General features: G+C 45.1%; 1 protein-coding gene and 1 pseudogene across 3 annotated transcripts; both read right to left on the reverse strand.

Moving 5' to 3' along the window:
- Window positions 1-2605: 2605 nt before the first annotated feature.
- Window positions 2606-2849, reverse strand: LOC114008779 (small integral membrane protein 30-like; annotated as a pseudogene).
- A 4459-nt stretch (window positions 2850-7308) lies between these two features.
- On the reverse strand, window positions 7309-15960 carry SVBP (small vasohibin binding protein). Of its 3 annotated transcripts, none has more exons than XM_014589898.2 (3): window positions 15879-15960; window positions 15461-15599; window positions 7309-7464 (listed from the first exon to the last, which is right to left on the reverse strand). In XM_014589898.2, the coding sequence occupies exons 2-3, from the start codon at window positions 15572-15574 to the stop codon at window positions 7378-7380; spliced, it is 201 nt and encodes a 66-aa protein (XP_014445384.1). In that variant the 5' UTR covers window positions 15575-15599; window positions 15879-15960; the 3' UTR covers window positions 7309-7377. The 3 variants fall into 3 exon arrangements, with proteins under 3 accessions (XP_014445384.1, XP_006153785.1, XP_014445383.1); XM_006153723.3 differs by lacking the exon at window positions 15879-15960 and adding an exon at window positions 15788-15806; XM_014589897.2 differs by lacking the exon at window positions 15879-15960 and having other exon boundaries at window positions 15461-15760.
- Between the last annotated feature and the right edge of the window lie 50 nt (window positions 15961-16010).

Consider the following 16010-nt stretch of genomic DNA (forward strand, 5'->3'; position numbering starts at 1 on the left):
ACACACACACACACACACACACACACACACACTGGTTGTGTGTTAGGATGTGCCCCAAATCCTAAAAGGGTGGAGAAATGGAGAAAGGATTGTGGGGTGACCATGCCTCATGAAGGACGCTTTCCTGCTTTCCCTCTCTCCCTCTCTCTGGATGCTCTCTGGTGAGTGCATGCACCCTCTGGCAAACTATGAAAGAAAAGAATGGGTTTATTTGGGCATAAGAAAATTGAAATCTGTGCATATTTTTTTTCATAATAGGCATTTTCATGAATGTTTTTGAAGAATGGGATACTACTGCCAGGAGCAATACCAAACATTTCACTACCTCATTTATTTTCCCCAAGTAATCCAGTGAGCGAGATGACCAGAGGTCAGCAGTTCTCAAAACATGGTCTGGGGACCAGCAGTTAGCATAATGGCTATGTCACTGGACTCCCATGTAGTCGACCGCAGTTCAAGTTCCAGACCCAGTGGCTTAAACTCATGCCGGGCACATGTACATGCGTCCCCAAGATTTCAGGAGGAGAATGGAGGAGAAGGGATTGTGGCGTGGCCATACCCCCTGGGGGGGTGATTACTCCCTTTCTGTCTCTCTGTCTGTCTGGCGAGTGCACATGCCCTGTAACAAAAGACCTCTCAAAACAAAACAAAACAAGACAAAAAATCATGGTCTTTAGACCCCAGGGGTTCCTTAGACCCTTTAGAGTTCAAACAATGTTCTTCGATTTTTTTGGGGGGGATTTATGCTCTAGGGCGCGTGCACTCACTGTTTTTGGTAATGTAGCAAAGCAGTGGTGGGTCAAACTGCCGGCGCCTTGGTGCAAATCACAGCAGTGGCTCTAAGTGGTGCTGGTAGTCATTGCTGCACACAGGGATTAAAGCGCAACCGTCTTACTTGAAAATGTCCTTGATTAAGCAGGACGAATTATTTTTCTAATAATTTTATTAATTCCTGACCCTTGAGGACACATCTTTTTAAAACGTTTTTGTTTATTTTTTTAGGTCTTTGTCACAGGGCATGTGCGCTTACTGGAGAGACAGAGACAGTGAGAGGGAAAGTGAGAAATCCTCCTCCCTGACCCCAGAGGATGGACATGTTGCAATTCTTGCTCCCTCATTCCTCTCTCAGGATTTCGGGCATGCAAGCACACATATCAGGCATGACTTTCAAGCTTGCGGGTCTGGGACTCAAACTACGATCGGCCACGTGGTAGTGCAGTGCCTTAACCACCACGCCATTCAGACATTTATTTATTTATTTATTTGAGAGATTTTTGCTATAGAGCACGTGCACTTGCTGGAGAGACAGACAGACAGAAAGCGAGAAAGCGCCCCCCCCAGGGGGATGGCCACACTGCAATCCTCCTCTCCAAATTTTGGGTATGCATGCACATGCGCCTGGCATGAGTTTTAAGCTGCCAGGCCTGGGGCTTGAACTGTCGTCAATTACATGGGAGTTCAGTGACATAACCAATATGCCATCTCCTGGTCCCCAGAAGTATATTTAAAGAATAGAGAAAGTAATTACTTTTCTCAATCCTCATACAGAAGTATATTTAAAGGGGAGAGAAAGTAATTACTTTTCTCAATCCTCATACATTCTTAGTTGAGACACTCTTCTCTTGAAAACAATCAGATCAACAAGAGAAATCCCAGTAGGAGTTTATCTTAACATATGCTGCCCATCATTGGTAGAGACCTCTGTTCAAAACTATCTTTTTATTTTTTTTAACTTACAACATAATGGGTTTGTATTTAATATGGTACTTCTCACCATGTAACTCAACTAATTAATATAAAAGTCTTTGTTTACATTAAATCTCTTTTCCATTTCAATGTTAATACAAAGTTTTTTTAAAATTAAATCTCTTCTCCATTTTCATATTGGATACATTGACTACATTTTCAAAACTTTTGTCCTCCAGAGATGAAAGTTTTATTTTTTAGTTAGTTGACACCTAAGTACAATATTAACTTGAGAGATAACAAAACAAAAATCCAATAAAAGTATGAAGACTTCTCATTGGTTCAGGAGGCTGTGATTATAACTGAACAGTCGGACTTCCCTGGATTCTGGACAAGAACTTCCTTATTGCATGCGCTTGACAATAGTAAAACTATGAAATATTACTTATGTCAATTTTAGCCATCTTCTTTGACTTTCCTAACCAGCAAATGCAAATTAGAGGCTGCATTTTTTTTTTTTGGAGAGGTTTTTGCTATAGGGCGTGTGCGCTCACCAGACAGACAGAGAGAGACAGAGAGACAGAAAGCGAGAAATCACCCCCCAGGGGGGATGCCACGCTGCAATCCCTTCTCCTCCGTTCTCCTCTTAGGATCTTGGGCACACACGCACATGCGCCCGGTGTGAGTTTTAAGCCACCGGGTCCAGGACACGAACTGTGGTCGACTACATGGGAGTCCAGCGACATAGCCATTATGCTAACTGCTGGTCCCTAGGCTGCATTTTTAAGTGCATTATTTGTTGTAAAAAGAACACATTTTTTTCCCCACTAAGACACCAATTTGTTCCTTTTTTATGGGAAATAGCTAAGAATGTGAAACTAACCCTATACCATTTGGGGAAACTTTCAGACATCAATGCTCAGGTTTTGCCTCAACTGCACAAAGGTTTTCAGGGTGAAGCTTGACTCAGAAAGCCCTTCCAGGTCGTACCTGCCCACTTCTCTCTCGTGCACATGCACCTAAGCAAGCACAAGAGCCTGTGATGCTGAGGACCTCCCCTAACAAGAGCGCGAGGGCAGCTCCAGCTTCCACGGCTCCCACACAGGCAGCACCAAACGCAGTGAGAGGAGCACTAAGACCACCTGTGCTGAAACCGAGGTCATGGTGCTGGGATCTGGAGGGCTGAAGGTTCCAAGAAATGGTGGAGAAATCTCTAAAGTATCTTTGAAAACAGTGGTTTGGGGTTCCAGATTATATAACATATCCAATCAAAGCACAGCAAATTCAGAAGTGAAAGGAAAAAAGACCACACAGTCCTTAGGCTCCGGTGGCAAGAAAACTATGAGAAACCAGTAAAAGTTATTCCCACATTCTCTGGACTCACTGCTACCATTCAGCGCTGTGAAGTACACAGTCTCGAGAGGGGAAGATCTCTGTCCTGAACTCAGGAGGACACAGGTGAGGGAGGGAGAGACAGCTCCCTGACTTATAACTTACCTCGGCTCAACAATAGCAGTATTGGAGAGAGAGAGATTTTGTTTTCTTTCGCTATATAAACCTGAAACAAAAGCTTCATGAAACAGTATCCTTATTACAAGTGATATTTCCTACTGTATTATTTAAATAAGAAAAGCTGAAGGACCAGCAGAATGGAATGGTGGTTGAGGCAGCTGGATCTCACATGGCTGACTGTGTGGTTCGAGTCCCAGACATGGTGGCTTGAGAAACATGCTGGGAGTATATGCCCAAAGTCCCAAGAGGAGGATGGAGGCGAAGGAATTGTGGCATGGGCATCTCCACTAGGGGGTTGCTTTTTCATTTTCCCTCCCTGTCTCCAGTGAGCACAGGTGTCCTATAGAAATAAATGAATGCATGAATGAAAAGCTGGTTATAATTTATTACTGATTCACAACCACCTGCAGTTGAAAAAACTCTGATCTCCGGAGAACTTCCCAGGAGAAGAGTATATCCAAGGTGGAGACATGGTAATATAAGCGGGCCCTGACCAAGGCTCAGGATCTTTCCAAACAAGGCTTGTGTACAAAGAGTATTCAAAAAGTTTATGGAAAATGCATTATTATGGAAAAACTATGCATAGATTTTTTAAAAAGAATTATTTAATTTAATATTATTTATTCATTCATATATTTTAATTTGACCAGAGAGAGACAGAGACAGAGAGAGAGAGGAGAGAGAAAGTGAGAAAGCAAGCCACCAGGTCCAGGACTTGAATTGGGGTCAGCCATGTGGGAGTGTCCAGCACCTTAACCACCACACCACCTGTGGTCCCTGCATAGACTTTTAAAAGTTTTAGCTCCAAAATAAACTTGGACTTTTTTTTATAAATAATTTTTTAATACTTACTTTTATTTGTTATTTTTAAATGTGTTATAGGGCTCACCAGACAAAGACAGAGAGAAAGTAAGCCACCATGTGCTGGACTTGAACCATGGTTGGCATATGTGGGAGTCCAGCACCTTAACCACTTTATCACCTGCTGATTCCTAAACTTGTACTTTTAATTCCATTTTCTATTAACTTTTTGAAGACCCCACATATTGGTTATTTGAAACTTGAAACATTTTCCAATGAAACCATCTGAAAGGTGGTTGGAAGGGAAGTAACATTTTTTTTTTTTTGAAGAGGTTTCTTGCTATTGGGCACGTGTACTCACCAGAAAGACAGAAACTGCGAGACAGAAAGTGAGAAATAACCCCCCAGGGGGGATGGCCATGCCACAGTATTTTCTCCTCCATTCTCCTCTCAGGATCTTGGGTACACACATGCCCGATGTGAGTTTAAGCCACCAGGTCCAGGACTTGAACCTCAGTCAACTACATGGGAGTCCAGCGGCATCACCATTACGCCAACTCTTGGTCCCGAAGGGAAGTAACATTTAATGAACATCTATTACAAACTGTTTTTCATGATAGAGCATAAGCATACACATGTGAGAATCAGAGTGAGAGCGAGATGAGCATCCTCCACAGTTGGATCACGTCACGATCCCTTTCCTCCATTCCTCTAACCCATTGGGTTTTGGGGACTCAAGTGCGTGCCCAAGTGAGTTTCAGGCTGACCAGACCAGAGACTGGAAGTGCAGTTGCCATGTGAGATCTGGCTTCTCTTCCTGAACCACTCGCAGCAGCCAACTCTACATACATAATTTCTCCACAAAGACCCTAAGAAAAATTATTCCATTATGTAGACGGGAAAAGCGAGGCTCTGAGAGTCTACCTGGTACTTGACCCCAGGTCAGTTGGCTCCAAAACTGTGCCCTTTCTAGTACACTGCAGCATTTCTTTGTTCATAGGGACAGCTCCCTCCAGTTCTCTTGTCTGTTTTGTGCTGTGATAACCACAGACGGGGTAATTTGTAATGAAGAGAAATTGACTTCTCACAGTTCTGGAGTCTGTGAAGTCCAAGACTGAGAGGCTGGGATCTGGTGAGGGCCTTCTTGCTGTATCATCCCATGGTGGAAGGTGAAAGGGCAAGAGAGGGTAAGAGAGCAAGAGATGGAACTCACAGTCTCAGCTCTATCATAACTGGTATTAATCCATTCATGAGGGCAGGGCCCTCCTGCCCTCACCACCTCCCATTAGGCCCCACCTCCCAACACCTCCCTGTTGGATTGGGGATTAAATTCCTAACACATGCTTTTTGGGGAACATATTCAAAACATAGCATTCTTTTTCTTTAATAATTAATTTTATTATTTTAAAATTTGCTGTAGGGCGCATATGCTCACCGGAAAGAGACAGAGAGGGAAAGTGAGAAAGCATGCCACCAGGTTTGAGACCCGAACCACTGTTGACCATGTGGGAGTCCAGTGCCACCTGCTGGCCCCCAATATTCGTGGTATTCAGGTAAGAGGTGTTCTTATCCTTCACAGAAGCAAGTCCAGATGTGGTGGTGCAGATGGTGGGTCACCACTGCATGATGCTGGAGCCACATAGGAGGGCCAGGTTAGGTCCAGGGTCAATGGTGTTTGTGTGCCTATAATCCCGGCTAACTGGGAGGCTGGGGAGAGCACTGTGGCATGGCAAGACCGTTACCGTATCTGTCTCTCTCTCTCATGAAAGAAGTAAACTTTAAAAACAAAACAAAAAACTCCTTTCCATGTGAATCTAGAAATACTCTACAGAATCTAATTACCATTTATGGGGATGTGTAGAGAATGTCCTTAATTATATTTTGGGCTCTCAAAAACACATTCTCCCCCGTGGTGGTTTCTTAACACCCTGTTAACTCCCCAGTTTGCTTCTAAAATAAGCTACAGCAGTGGGGCTGGTATTCTGGATGACTTGAGGCAGGAGGGAGACAAAGGCGATGGGCCAGCTTGAGCCGTTCCCAGCACTGGGAGGAAAACACAGGCATTTCCAGCTTGGAGTTAAGGAGGTGGCAGAGTTTGGCCTGTTGTCCTGTCAGAGTGATCTGCTTCATTGCCATATTTATTCAGCTCTTGGAAATCCTTTCTCCCCCTACTTTCAAGGATTATTTGGAAATGAAATATCCTAAAAGAACACTCTCCTTTCACTCTGCATTAAAATAGCTCTGCAGCTAACATTCAAGTATGAAACATCATCTCTGATACAAGGATCTGCAGAAGCAGAAATACCTACATCTCTACAGCTGAAAGTGCAGTTAGATGAGTGGGTGGCTGGCTTCTGAAGGACCAGTCTGAATATTCCCATCACAAACCTGTTTCTCGGTCTGGTAAGAGTTGCCCCCTAAAATAAAACCAGGAGGTGCTTGCAGTCCCCTTGCTCTGCAGTCATGGGTGAGGCAAATCCTAGGGTCACGTTTTAACCCAACTAGGGGATCATCTGGAAGTAATTATATATATATATATGTGTGTGTGTGTGTGTGTGTGTGTGTGTGTGTATATATATATATATATGTATTTTTTTTTAAGAGAGATTTTTGCTATATAGCACATGTGCTCACTGGAGAGACAGAGAGACAGAAAGCGAGAAATCACCCCCTGGGGGAATGGCCACACCACAATCCCTTCTCTTCCATTCTCCTCTCAGGATTTTGGACATGCATGTACATGTGCTCAGCGAGTTTTAAGCCATTGGGTCCAGGACTTGAACCACAGCTGACTACATGGGAGTCCAGTGATGGAATTATGCCATCTGCTGGTCCCAGGGATAATTTTCGTATTTATTTATGTCTGTGTGTCCAGAAACATCATCAGAAGGGTCTGTAGTGCATTAGCCCCCATGAGGGGCAATTGGAATTAGTCATGTTCCTTCCTCTGCACCCCGTTCCTGAAGAAGGGGTGCCTTCTGCTCACCTCCACCTTCCTTACCTATAACATTCAAAATTTTAAACTACACTCTCTATGGCTGGCTACTCCCAAACTAAAATATGAGCAAATGACCATTTTCTTAGTATTTTATTTGCATTTTGGGAGAAGATATACAGTTTCACAAGAAACAACGAGTTTTCTCAAACAATAGAAAAAGTTTTAAAGAAAAAAAAACCCGTTTTAAAAGAAGAAAACAAGTCTCTTCAGCAAGCACTGGGCCACTGCAGAGGGACCAGTGAAGTGGAAGTTACACAGAGGAAGTAAGCTCGAATTCATCCACAAACGTCTTGTCTAGGTGCTGGAGGCTCCCAGTGGGCCATCTCTTGGGGTTGGTAAGCAGCTCAGGCGCGGGCAGCTGGGCTCCATGTCTGAGTGGCTCACTCTCCAGGGGGCTGCATCTGTTTGCAGAACTCATCGAACTGCTGCTGCTCCAGCTCCGTCATGACTCTGTTGAGGGCATAGATCTGAGGGGGAACAGACATGTCAGCAACACGCAGCTGCTCAGTGTACCTCCAGACACGACAGGCTGTGTTGTCTGAAAAGGCCAGAGCCGCACAATTACGGTAATGCAGGGACAGTGATTTGGGACCGGTTAATTCCATCCGGGGACTCAGGACAGAGACAGCGATCTTCTGCTTGATCTTGGGATCAACAGGATTGGACCCGCAGAGGTTGGGGAATGGGACATGACAGGTGATGAGGAAGGGGTATTACGGGTAAATATTCTGGGGAAGTACGGGTTCAGTTCTGGGAACCTCGGTACGCAGTCATGAAGGATGTTAGAGTGGGGGGTTCGGAAGCTGGATGAAGGAAAAACGTGTTGGGGCCTTAAATGCCATGCCGAGGAATCTGGACTCAGCTGGACCCCATCTGGCAGAGTGTGGAAAGCCACAGATAAACGTGCACAGGAGCAAGCTGATCCCACCCGTGCTGTGGGAGACACTGGAGGCTGGGGGAGGGCAGCACCTGTTACAACAGTCGGAAGGAGGCAGCAAGTGTGGCCCAGGGCAGGCAGTGGTGGTGGGAAAAGACCTCCCACGGTGGAAGGCTGGGTATCTACACCTATCCCCCATCTTGCTGTATCCTCACAGTAGTTATCAAAAATAGAAAAACAAAAAAAGAAACAGATCAAGTTTGTAAAAGAAAAGGAGTGTGTGGTAAAAAGGGGGGATATAACTTGATTATGTGAAAGAAAATGAGGGAAATGCAGCTGAAAAGTGGGACAAGTAGAAAATACAAAATAAGAGCAAAGATTAATAAAATAGCAACAAAATGTACAATAGAGAGGGTCACCAAAACTGAGAGATGGGTCTTTAAAAATACTAAGAAAAGGGACCAGCAGTTGGCATAACGACTATGTCGCTGGACTCCCATGTAGTCAACCACAGTTTGAGTCCCAGACCTGGTGGCTTAAACTCATGCAAGGTGTGAGTCTGTGCGTGCCCAAGATCCCGAGAGGAGAATGGAGAAGATGGCATTACAGGGTGGCCATCCCCCCTGGGGGGTGATTTCTTGCTTTCTGTCTTTCTCTCTCTGTCTTTCTGGCGAGCACACGTATTCTGTAGTAAAAACCTCTCCAAAAAAGAAAAAGAAAAGAAAACTAAGAAAAGCAAGCCAGCAGATGGCATGGTGGTAAGGTACTGGCTCCCACATGGCCGACTGCAGTTCAGTCCTGGACTGGTAGCCCGGAGATCACACTGGGCACGTATGAATGTATGTCCAGAATCTCAGGAGGAGAATGGAGGTGAAGGGACTGTGGTGTGGTCATCCCTTCTGGGAATATTTCTCACTTTCCTTCTCTCTGTTTCTGTCTCTCTCTGGTGAGTGTATGCACCCTACAGTGAAAAATAAAAATATATATATAAAAAAAAAGTTGAGTGAAGAGTCAGCTGCAAAATATCAAAATACAGTATCATAAAAGTTTAGAGACATGGAAATCACACAGTATCTTGCTATGCTACAAAATATCATTTAGGGGTACATATAGAGGTAGTAAATTAATGTAGAACACTAGGGAATGACGAAAATAAAGAGGGTGTAGCCAATACATTAAAAACTTAAATTCCTAGAAAAAGTGAAATGATCAAAGCTGAGTAGAAACCGTAAATAATTCTAAGATCTTTAAGGAAAATGAAATTCTACTCAGTGATGAAATAGGACACATGACCAGAATGGGGCATACAGAGCTTCCAAATAACTGTCACAATTGTCACATTCTGTTTCTCTAGTTGGGTGGTAGCTGCAAGGGTATTTGTTTTATTCTTCCTCTTTAAGCTGCACACATACACATTATATATACTGTTAAGTGTATATGTATGTGTGTGTGTGTGTATATATATATATATGTATGTATATAGACATATACATACATATTTTTAAGACAGCAATGCCATTTTATTTAATGTCATTTACTGTTATTCTTCAATTTGACCAGAGAGTGAGAAAGGGAGAATGAGAAAGCAAACTGCCAGGTCCAGGACTCAAACCTTGTTCAGCCATGTGGGAGTCCAGCACTCTAACCACCCCACGGGGGGGGGCCCCGCCCTCTAACCCCCCCCCCCCCTGCCAGCCCCTATTTTTTTTTTTTTTAAGAGAAATTTTTGCTCAAGGTACGGGTGTGCTCACTGGAGAGAAAGAGAGATGGAAAGTGAGAAATCACCCCCCTAGAATGATGGCCACACCACAATCTCTTCTCTTGGATTCTGGGCACACACATGTGTGTCCAGTGTGAGTTTAAGCTGCTGGGCGCAGGACTCAAATCAGGGTGACTACATGGGAGTCCAGCGACGTAACCATGAGGCTATCTGCTGGTCCCTAAGTACATATATTTTAATACATCTTAAAAATCAACTTTCTTCCCAGAGCGCATGTGCACTTGCGTAGGGGAGGGAGGAGAAAGAGAAAGCATGCCCCACAGTAATCTCTCTTCCTCCATTCTTCCCTCCTGTCAGGATTTTGGGCATGTGTGCACACACACACAAAAAAAAAACCTCCAGGACAGGCCTCAAACTGTGGTCAGTCATGTGGGATCTGGCTCTCTTAATCCCTATGCCATGGGGCTGGCCCTCACATACTTTTAGTGTGTGTGTGTGTTTTAAAAATGTTTCATTTGGGGCCAGCAGGTGATGTGGTGGTTGGGTAGCTGGATCCCACATGGCCAACTGCATGATTCAAGTGATCCAGCAGCTTGAAAATCACACTAGGTGTGTGTATGTGTGTGCCCAAAATCCTAAGAGGAGACTGGAGGAAGAGGGACTGCTGCATGGTCAATGTCTGCTCCCCTGGGGATGGGAGTGACTTCTTCCTCTCCCTAAATCCCTCTGGTGAGTGCACCTGCCCTACAGTCAATTAAAAAAAAAGGGTCATTCACTCATGAGCATTTGCAACCTTCACATTACTGTGGTAGCTTCTTGGAAACCTCCAGACCAAGGAGGCAGGCTAGCAGAAGAAAGGAAATAAATAGAGAAAGAAGAGACTCAAAATGGGTCCATCCCTTGGGGCCAGCAAGTGGTGTGATGGTTAAGGGTGCTGGACTCCCACATGACTGACTGCAGTTCGAGTCCTGGCTAGGCGGTTTGCTTTCTCACTTTATCTTGCTCACTCTATCCCTCTCTGATCGAATTAAAATAAATGAAGTTAAATGAAATAATTCTTTAAAAAACTATGGGCACAGTGAAGGTACTTAATGAGAATAGGATAGTGTGGAATGGGGTAAGTGAAGAGAAGAGGATAGAGAAAGATAGCAAGTGAACAATAGAGAGACAGGACGTTAGTGAGAAACAGATAGGGGTTATTAACTGTTGATGATGACATGTATAGTATTCTCAACTGGATTGGTCTGAGAAGTATTTCATGATGGGCAAAGTATTTTTACAAGCAAAACGAGAAATAGCAATTGACTGTTTTATAAAAATAATTAGAATAATAAAAATAATGATTGGGGAAAACAGAAAAGATATGGAATGTTGAAGTGGGGAGATTAATGTCTCTGTACTGACTGACATGCATGGCATTCCCTTTTGAAAAAACAGTTGAATACAATGTAAAGTTATGTGTAATCCAATGTAATATAAAGAAGATTATAATGATAATAAAAAATAAAAAAAAAAAAAAACTATGGGTCCATCCCAAGAAATAAGACACTCAGTGAAGAGGAAAGGGCCACTAGAGTGTCAAATGCTGCTTCAACTGTGGAATGTGCCTTCCAGTCCCATTCATCCCTCACAACTCTCCCCACATCGACCTTCTGGAATGCATCTTTGCAGAACTGAATGGAAACTCTCTTGTTCCCCACAAGGGATCTTTCACAACCCTATTTCAGGATATCACATTCCAGGCAATACACATAGGGAAACAGCAAGGCAGCTGTAGGACAAAGCAGACAGCAGCAGCAGAGGCCAGAGCTCTGTCTACCCAGTCCTGCAGCTTGTGCAGTTCAGGACTCCAGCCACTTCTGTCTAAAGTGAGGTCAGTACCTCCTACCTCACCAGCCATATATTTTATATGGCCTTATAAGCCAGGAAGGTTTACAGAGATTAAAATAAGAGTAACACAGGGGCCAGTGGATGCTGTAGCAGTTATGTCGCTAGACTCCCATATGGCAAACTGCTGTTTAAGTCCCAGACCCAGTGGCTTGAAACTCACCCCTGGGGCTTGTGTGCATGCCCAAAGTCCCAGAAGGAGAATGGAGAAGGGATTACAGTGTGACCATCCCCACTGGGGGATGATTTCTCACTTTCTCTTGCACAGTCTCTGTCTCTCTCCAGCAAGTGCACGTGCCCCAAGGCAAAAATCTCTTTAAAAAGGGAGTACTATGAACACTTGCCTTGAAGCCCTGGTGTGAGGACTACAGGCAGTTGTGCATGTGCAGGCTTGGCTCAGGCCTGGCACATTTTAAGAGCTCACGAGCCAGCAGCTGCTATCATGCAGACCCGGCATACATCTCAGTAAGTCAGCAAGAAGACTCAGTGTCAACCCAGAGACCACACAATAAAAGCAAGCCAGCTGCTTGGAAGCACGAAGATTTCTGATCATAGTTGCTATTTATCAGATGCTTCCTCTGTGCCAGGCCGTGTGCTAAGTGCTCTCCTGTAATATATCTGTTCTTTATAATAGCCCTACGAGGTAGATATTGAAGTTTGTGGACCTAGTATTAAGGAAACTGGATCCCACATGGCCACCTGTGGTTCAAATTCCAACCCCAGTGGCTTGAAAAACATGGCAGGCGCATGTGGGTGCCTGTCCCAAATCCCAACAGGGTGGAAATATGAAGGAGATGGGATTGTGGCATGACCACGAGATCCCACATGGCTGACAGTGGTTCAAATCCAGGCTCTGATGGTTTGAGAAATGCTGGGTGCACTACATGCATACCCCAAATCCTGATGGAAAGGAGAAAAGGGATGACCGCATCCTCACTAGGGGTGCTTTCTCCCTTTCTTCCTCTCATGCATCTCTTTCTCTCTGGTGAGTGCACGTGCCCTCTGGCAGGAAAAAAATAGACCACTGTAAAGAGTGAGGAGAATAAACTAGATTCTTATATGAATAACTCTAAAAACCATAGCATAGGTAAAATGCAAAATAAAATGTATAGAAATTTAAGGGCCAGCCAGTACATGGTGGTTAAGGTGGCTGAGTCCCACATGGCCAACTGTGCTATTCAAATCCCGGACCCAGGAGATTGAAAAACACGTCAGGCACATATGCATGTGTGCCCAAAATCCCAAAAGGAAGAAAAAATGGAGGAGGAGGGATTGTGGCATTACCATCCCTCCAGAGGGTGCTTTTTCACATTCTCTATCTCTAGTGAGCACATGCATCCTACAGAAGGGGGAAAAAAAAAAGTATGGAAATTTATCAGTGTAAAAATTTAAAACAAAAGAATACTGTATAGGCCCCGCCTCTGTGGCACAGTCAGTAACATAATGAACTTCAGCGTGCAGGAAGCCACGTGGCTGACCACAGGTTCAGATCCCCAGCCAGCCTGAATACCTGCTGGGCGTGCACATACCCAAGATTCTGCCCAGCTGGAGGGCTAGAGGAAAGGAACTGCAACATGACAGTGCCCTCTGGAGGCGTTCTCTGTCTCCTGCACGTACATGCATGTGCTTTCTATCACAAATAAAACGAGTGAACTTACCAAAAAGAGCATAGTATTAAGTTGCCGGACAGTTATGACAGATTTTCCTATGCAAAAATGCATCATGACTTTCCCGACAACCCAATATATTGCTCAAGGGTATCTATTAATATATTTGAGTATAAAAGTATAAAAAAAATAGTGTTGCCTATGGGGAAGGGAAAAAGGGTATAAGACAGGAAATGGAGAAAGGGACCTTCAAATTAATATGTAATTTTATCTTTTTTCTTTTCTTTAAAGTTCATCTTTCAATTCAATTTGTGAGAGAAGAGAGACTGACAGAGAAGTACGTCCACCCCAGCTTTAGCCAGCCCAGATAACAGGCATGAGTGTGCCAGGTGTACTCGGGGAGGTCTCTGGGTGCAAACCCAGACCCTTCTCATGTGGTTCTGCTTTGTGGAGCTTCACATCTTACTGCTGTGCCATCGTCCAGCCCCCGATTTTTTTAAAAAAGAATTAATTTTATTTATTCATTATTTTCATTTTAACAAAGAGAGACAGAGAGAGAGAGAGAGAAAGTGAGAAAGCAAGCCATCAGGTCCAGGACTTGAACCGTGGTCAGCCATGTGGGAGTGTCCAGAGCCTTAACCACCACACCACCTGCTGGTTCCCCCAGTTCCCAATTTATCTTTCCTTAAAAAGACTCCTAGAAAATATGACAAAATGTTAACCACTACCAAGCTGGGCCACTGAGAACCCAGATGTTTGTTATAACAATCTAATTTTCTGCATTTTAAAATTTCTCAAAAAATGGGACCAGCAGTTGGCGTAATGCCTATGTCTCTAGACTCCCATGTAGTCGACCACAGTTTGAGTTCCAGACCCGGTGGCTTAAACTCACGCCAGGCACATGTGCGTGTGTGCCCAAGATCCTGAGAGGAGAACGGAGAAGGGATTGCAGCGTGGCCATCCCCCTTAGGGGGTGATTTCTCACTTTCTGTCTCTCTGGCAAACGCATGCACCCTATAGCAAAAACCTCTCCACGTGGCTGACTGTGGTTCAAGCGGCTTGAAAAACACTGGGTGCGTGTGTGTGCAGACCTAAAAATCCTAAGATAAGAATGGAGAAGAAGAGATTGCAAAATGGCCATCCCCCCCGGGAGGTGATTTCTCACTTTCCCTCTCTCTGTCTCTCTCGCTCTCTCTGGTGAGTACGCATGCCCTGTAGCAAAAACCTAAAAAAAAAAAAAAAAAACTTTATAAATAGGAAAAGGGGACCAAAAGCTTTTTCGAGGTGTTAAATACTAAAATATTCATGTATGGATGTGGTTCAACATTGGCAGGGTAAATAGTTTAAAGCCTTTTACCCTCAAACTGACTTTAAATATTAAGAGAACAGAGCAATACACTGGTAGGTTTAAAGCTTGGGCTTTTGGGACCAGCAGATGGTGTAATGGTTACGTCACTGGACTCCCATGTAGTTGACTGTGGTTTGAGTCCTGGACCTGGAGGCTTAAAACATGTGGGGCACGTGTGTGCGTATGCCCAAGATCCTGAGAGGAGAATGGAGGAAAAGGGATTGTGGGTGGCCATCCCCTCCTGAGGGGTGACTTCTCGCTTTTTGTCTCTCTGGCTAGCCCACATGCCCTGTAGCAAAAATCTCTTGTTTAGAAAAAAAAAATGATTGCACTTTTTTTTTCCTTTTTTTTTGGGGGGGGGGAGAGGTTTTTGCTATAGGGTGCGTGCGCTTGCCAGACAGAGACAGACAGAGAGACAGAAAGCGAGAAATCACCCCCTAGGGGGGATGGCCAAGTGGCAATCCCTTCACCTCCATTCTCCTCTCGAGATCTTGGGCGGGCACAGGGTGAGTTTAAGCCACTGGGTCCGGGACACCAACCGCAGTCGACTACATGGGAGTCCAGCGACACAGCCATTACGCTAACTGCTGGTCACCAAAAATGATTGCGCTTTTACCTGGTCATGAGTAGCTAAACTTTCTGCACCAAATCTAGAATATCTGTCCTGGGGGGGGTCCCTTGACACTTGCTTTCTCACGCATTCTGACCCCTCCTCTTAAGTATCACTTCTTTTTCTCCTCTCTTCCTTCCCTCTAGTCCTTATCCTGCACCAGGAGTCATGGAGACCTGGTACTGGTCAGGGTTTTGACACTAACCTGGGACAGGATTCCCAGCTGTAATAATTACATATTAATTCCCAGAAGGACCTATCGGGACCTCAAGGCTCTCTCTCTAAATCTGGGAGAACACCTACCTGGCTTGCCTGGGGGGAAGCAGGGCTCCCCTCGAAGTTCTTCACAGATTTCTCTACTCTGGCACCGTCTCCCACAGTCTACAGGAGTACTGAGCCCCCTCCTAAACTCACCTCTGCTCTTTGTCTTTGCTTCAGCTCCTGCTGGGCTGATTTCTGCTTAGCTTTCTCAACTCTGCTCACAGGTTCTTTAACTTTGGGTTTCTCTTTACGGGCAGGTGGATCCATGGTTGGCTTCTTAGTCACTTTTCATCTAGACGGCACAGAAAGAGGCAGATCTTCTAAGAAAAGATCTTCTGGTCACTCGCCTAAATAATCCCTTAGTTCAGGCCCGCCCTTTGACAGGCGATGCCGAGGGGCCTGGTGGCATGGGTGCTGGAGGAGTAAGACCTGAGTTCCCCTGCCACGACCTCCCTGGCGGTCCCGAGGCTATCTCCGCACCCTGAGCCTGAGCTCTGCACAGTGGGATAAAGACCCCTTCCCGGCCTCCCTCCAAAAGCTCTGTGTGAGGATCGGGTGAGACCCAGCAGACCGCAGCGTGCGTTCCCGGCGTGGGGCTGTTACAGGGGGACCCTGGGGCCCAGAGCGACAGGCCGGAGCCCGGAGAGTGTCCCTGGTATGGGGCCAAGGTTTCCCCGCCGCCGCCCACCGGGCGCCCGCCCTC

Source organism: Tupaia chinensis, unplaced genomic scaffold (assembly GCF_000334495.1).
Source record: "Tupaia chinensis unplaced genomic scaffold, TupChi_1.0 Scaffold000387_1, whole genome shotgun sequence".
NCBI classification, from domain to species: Eukaryota; Metazoa; Chordata; class Mammalia; order Scandentia; family Tupaiidae; genus Tupaia; species Tupaia belangeri.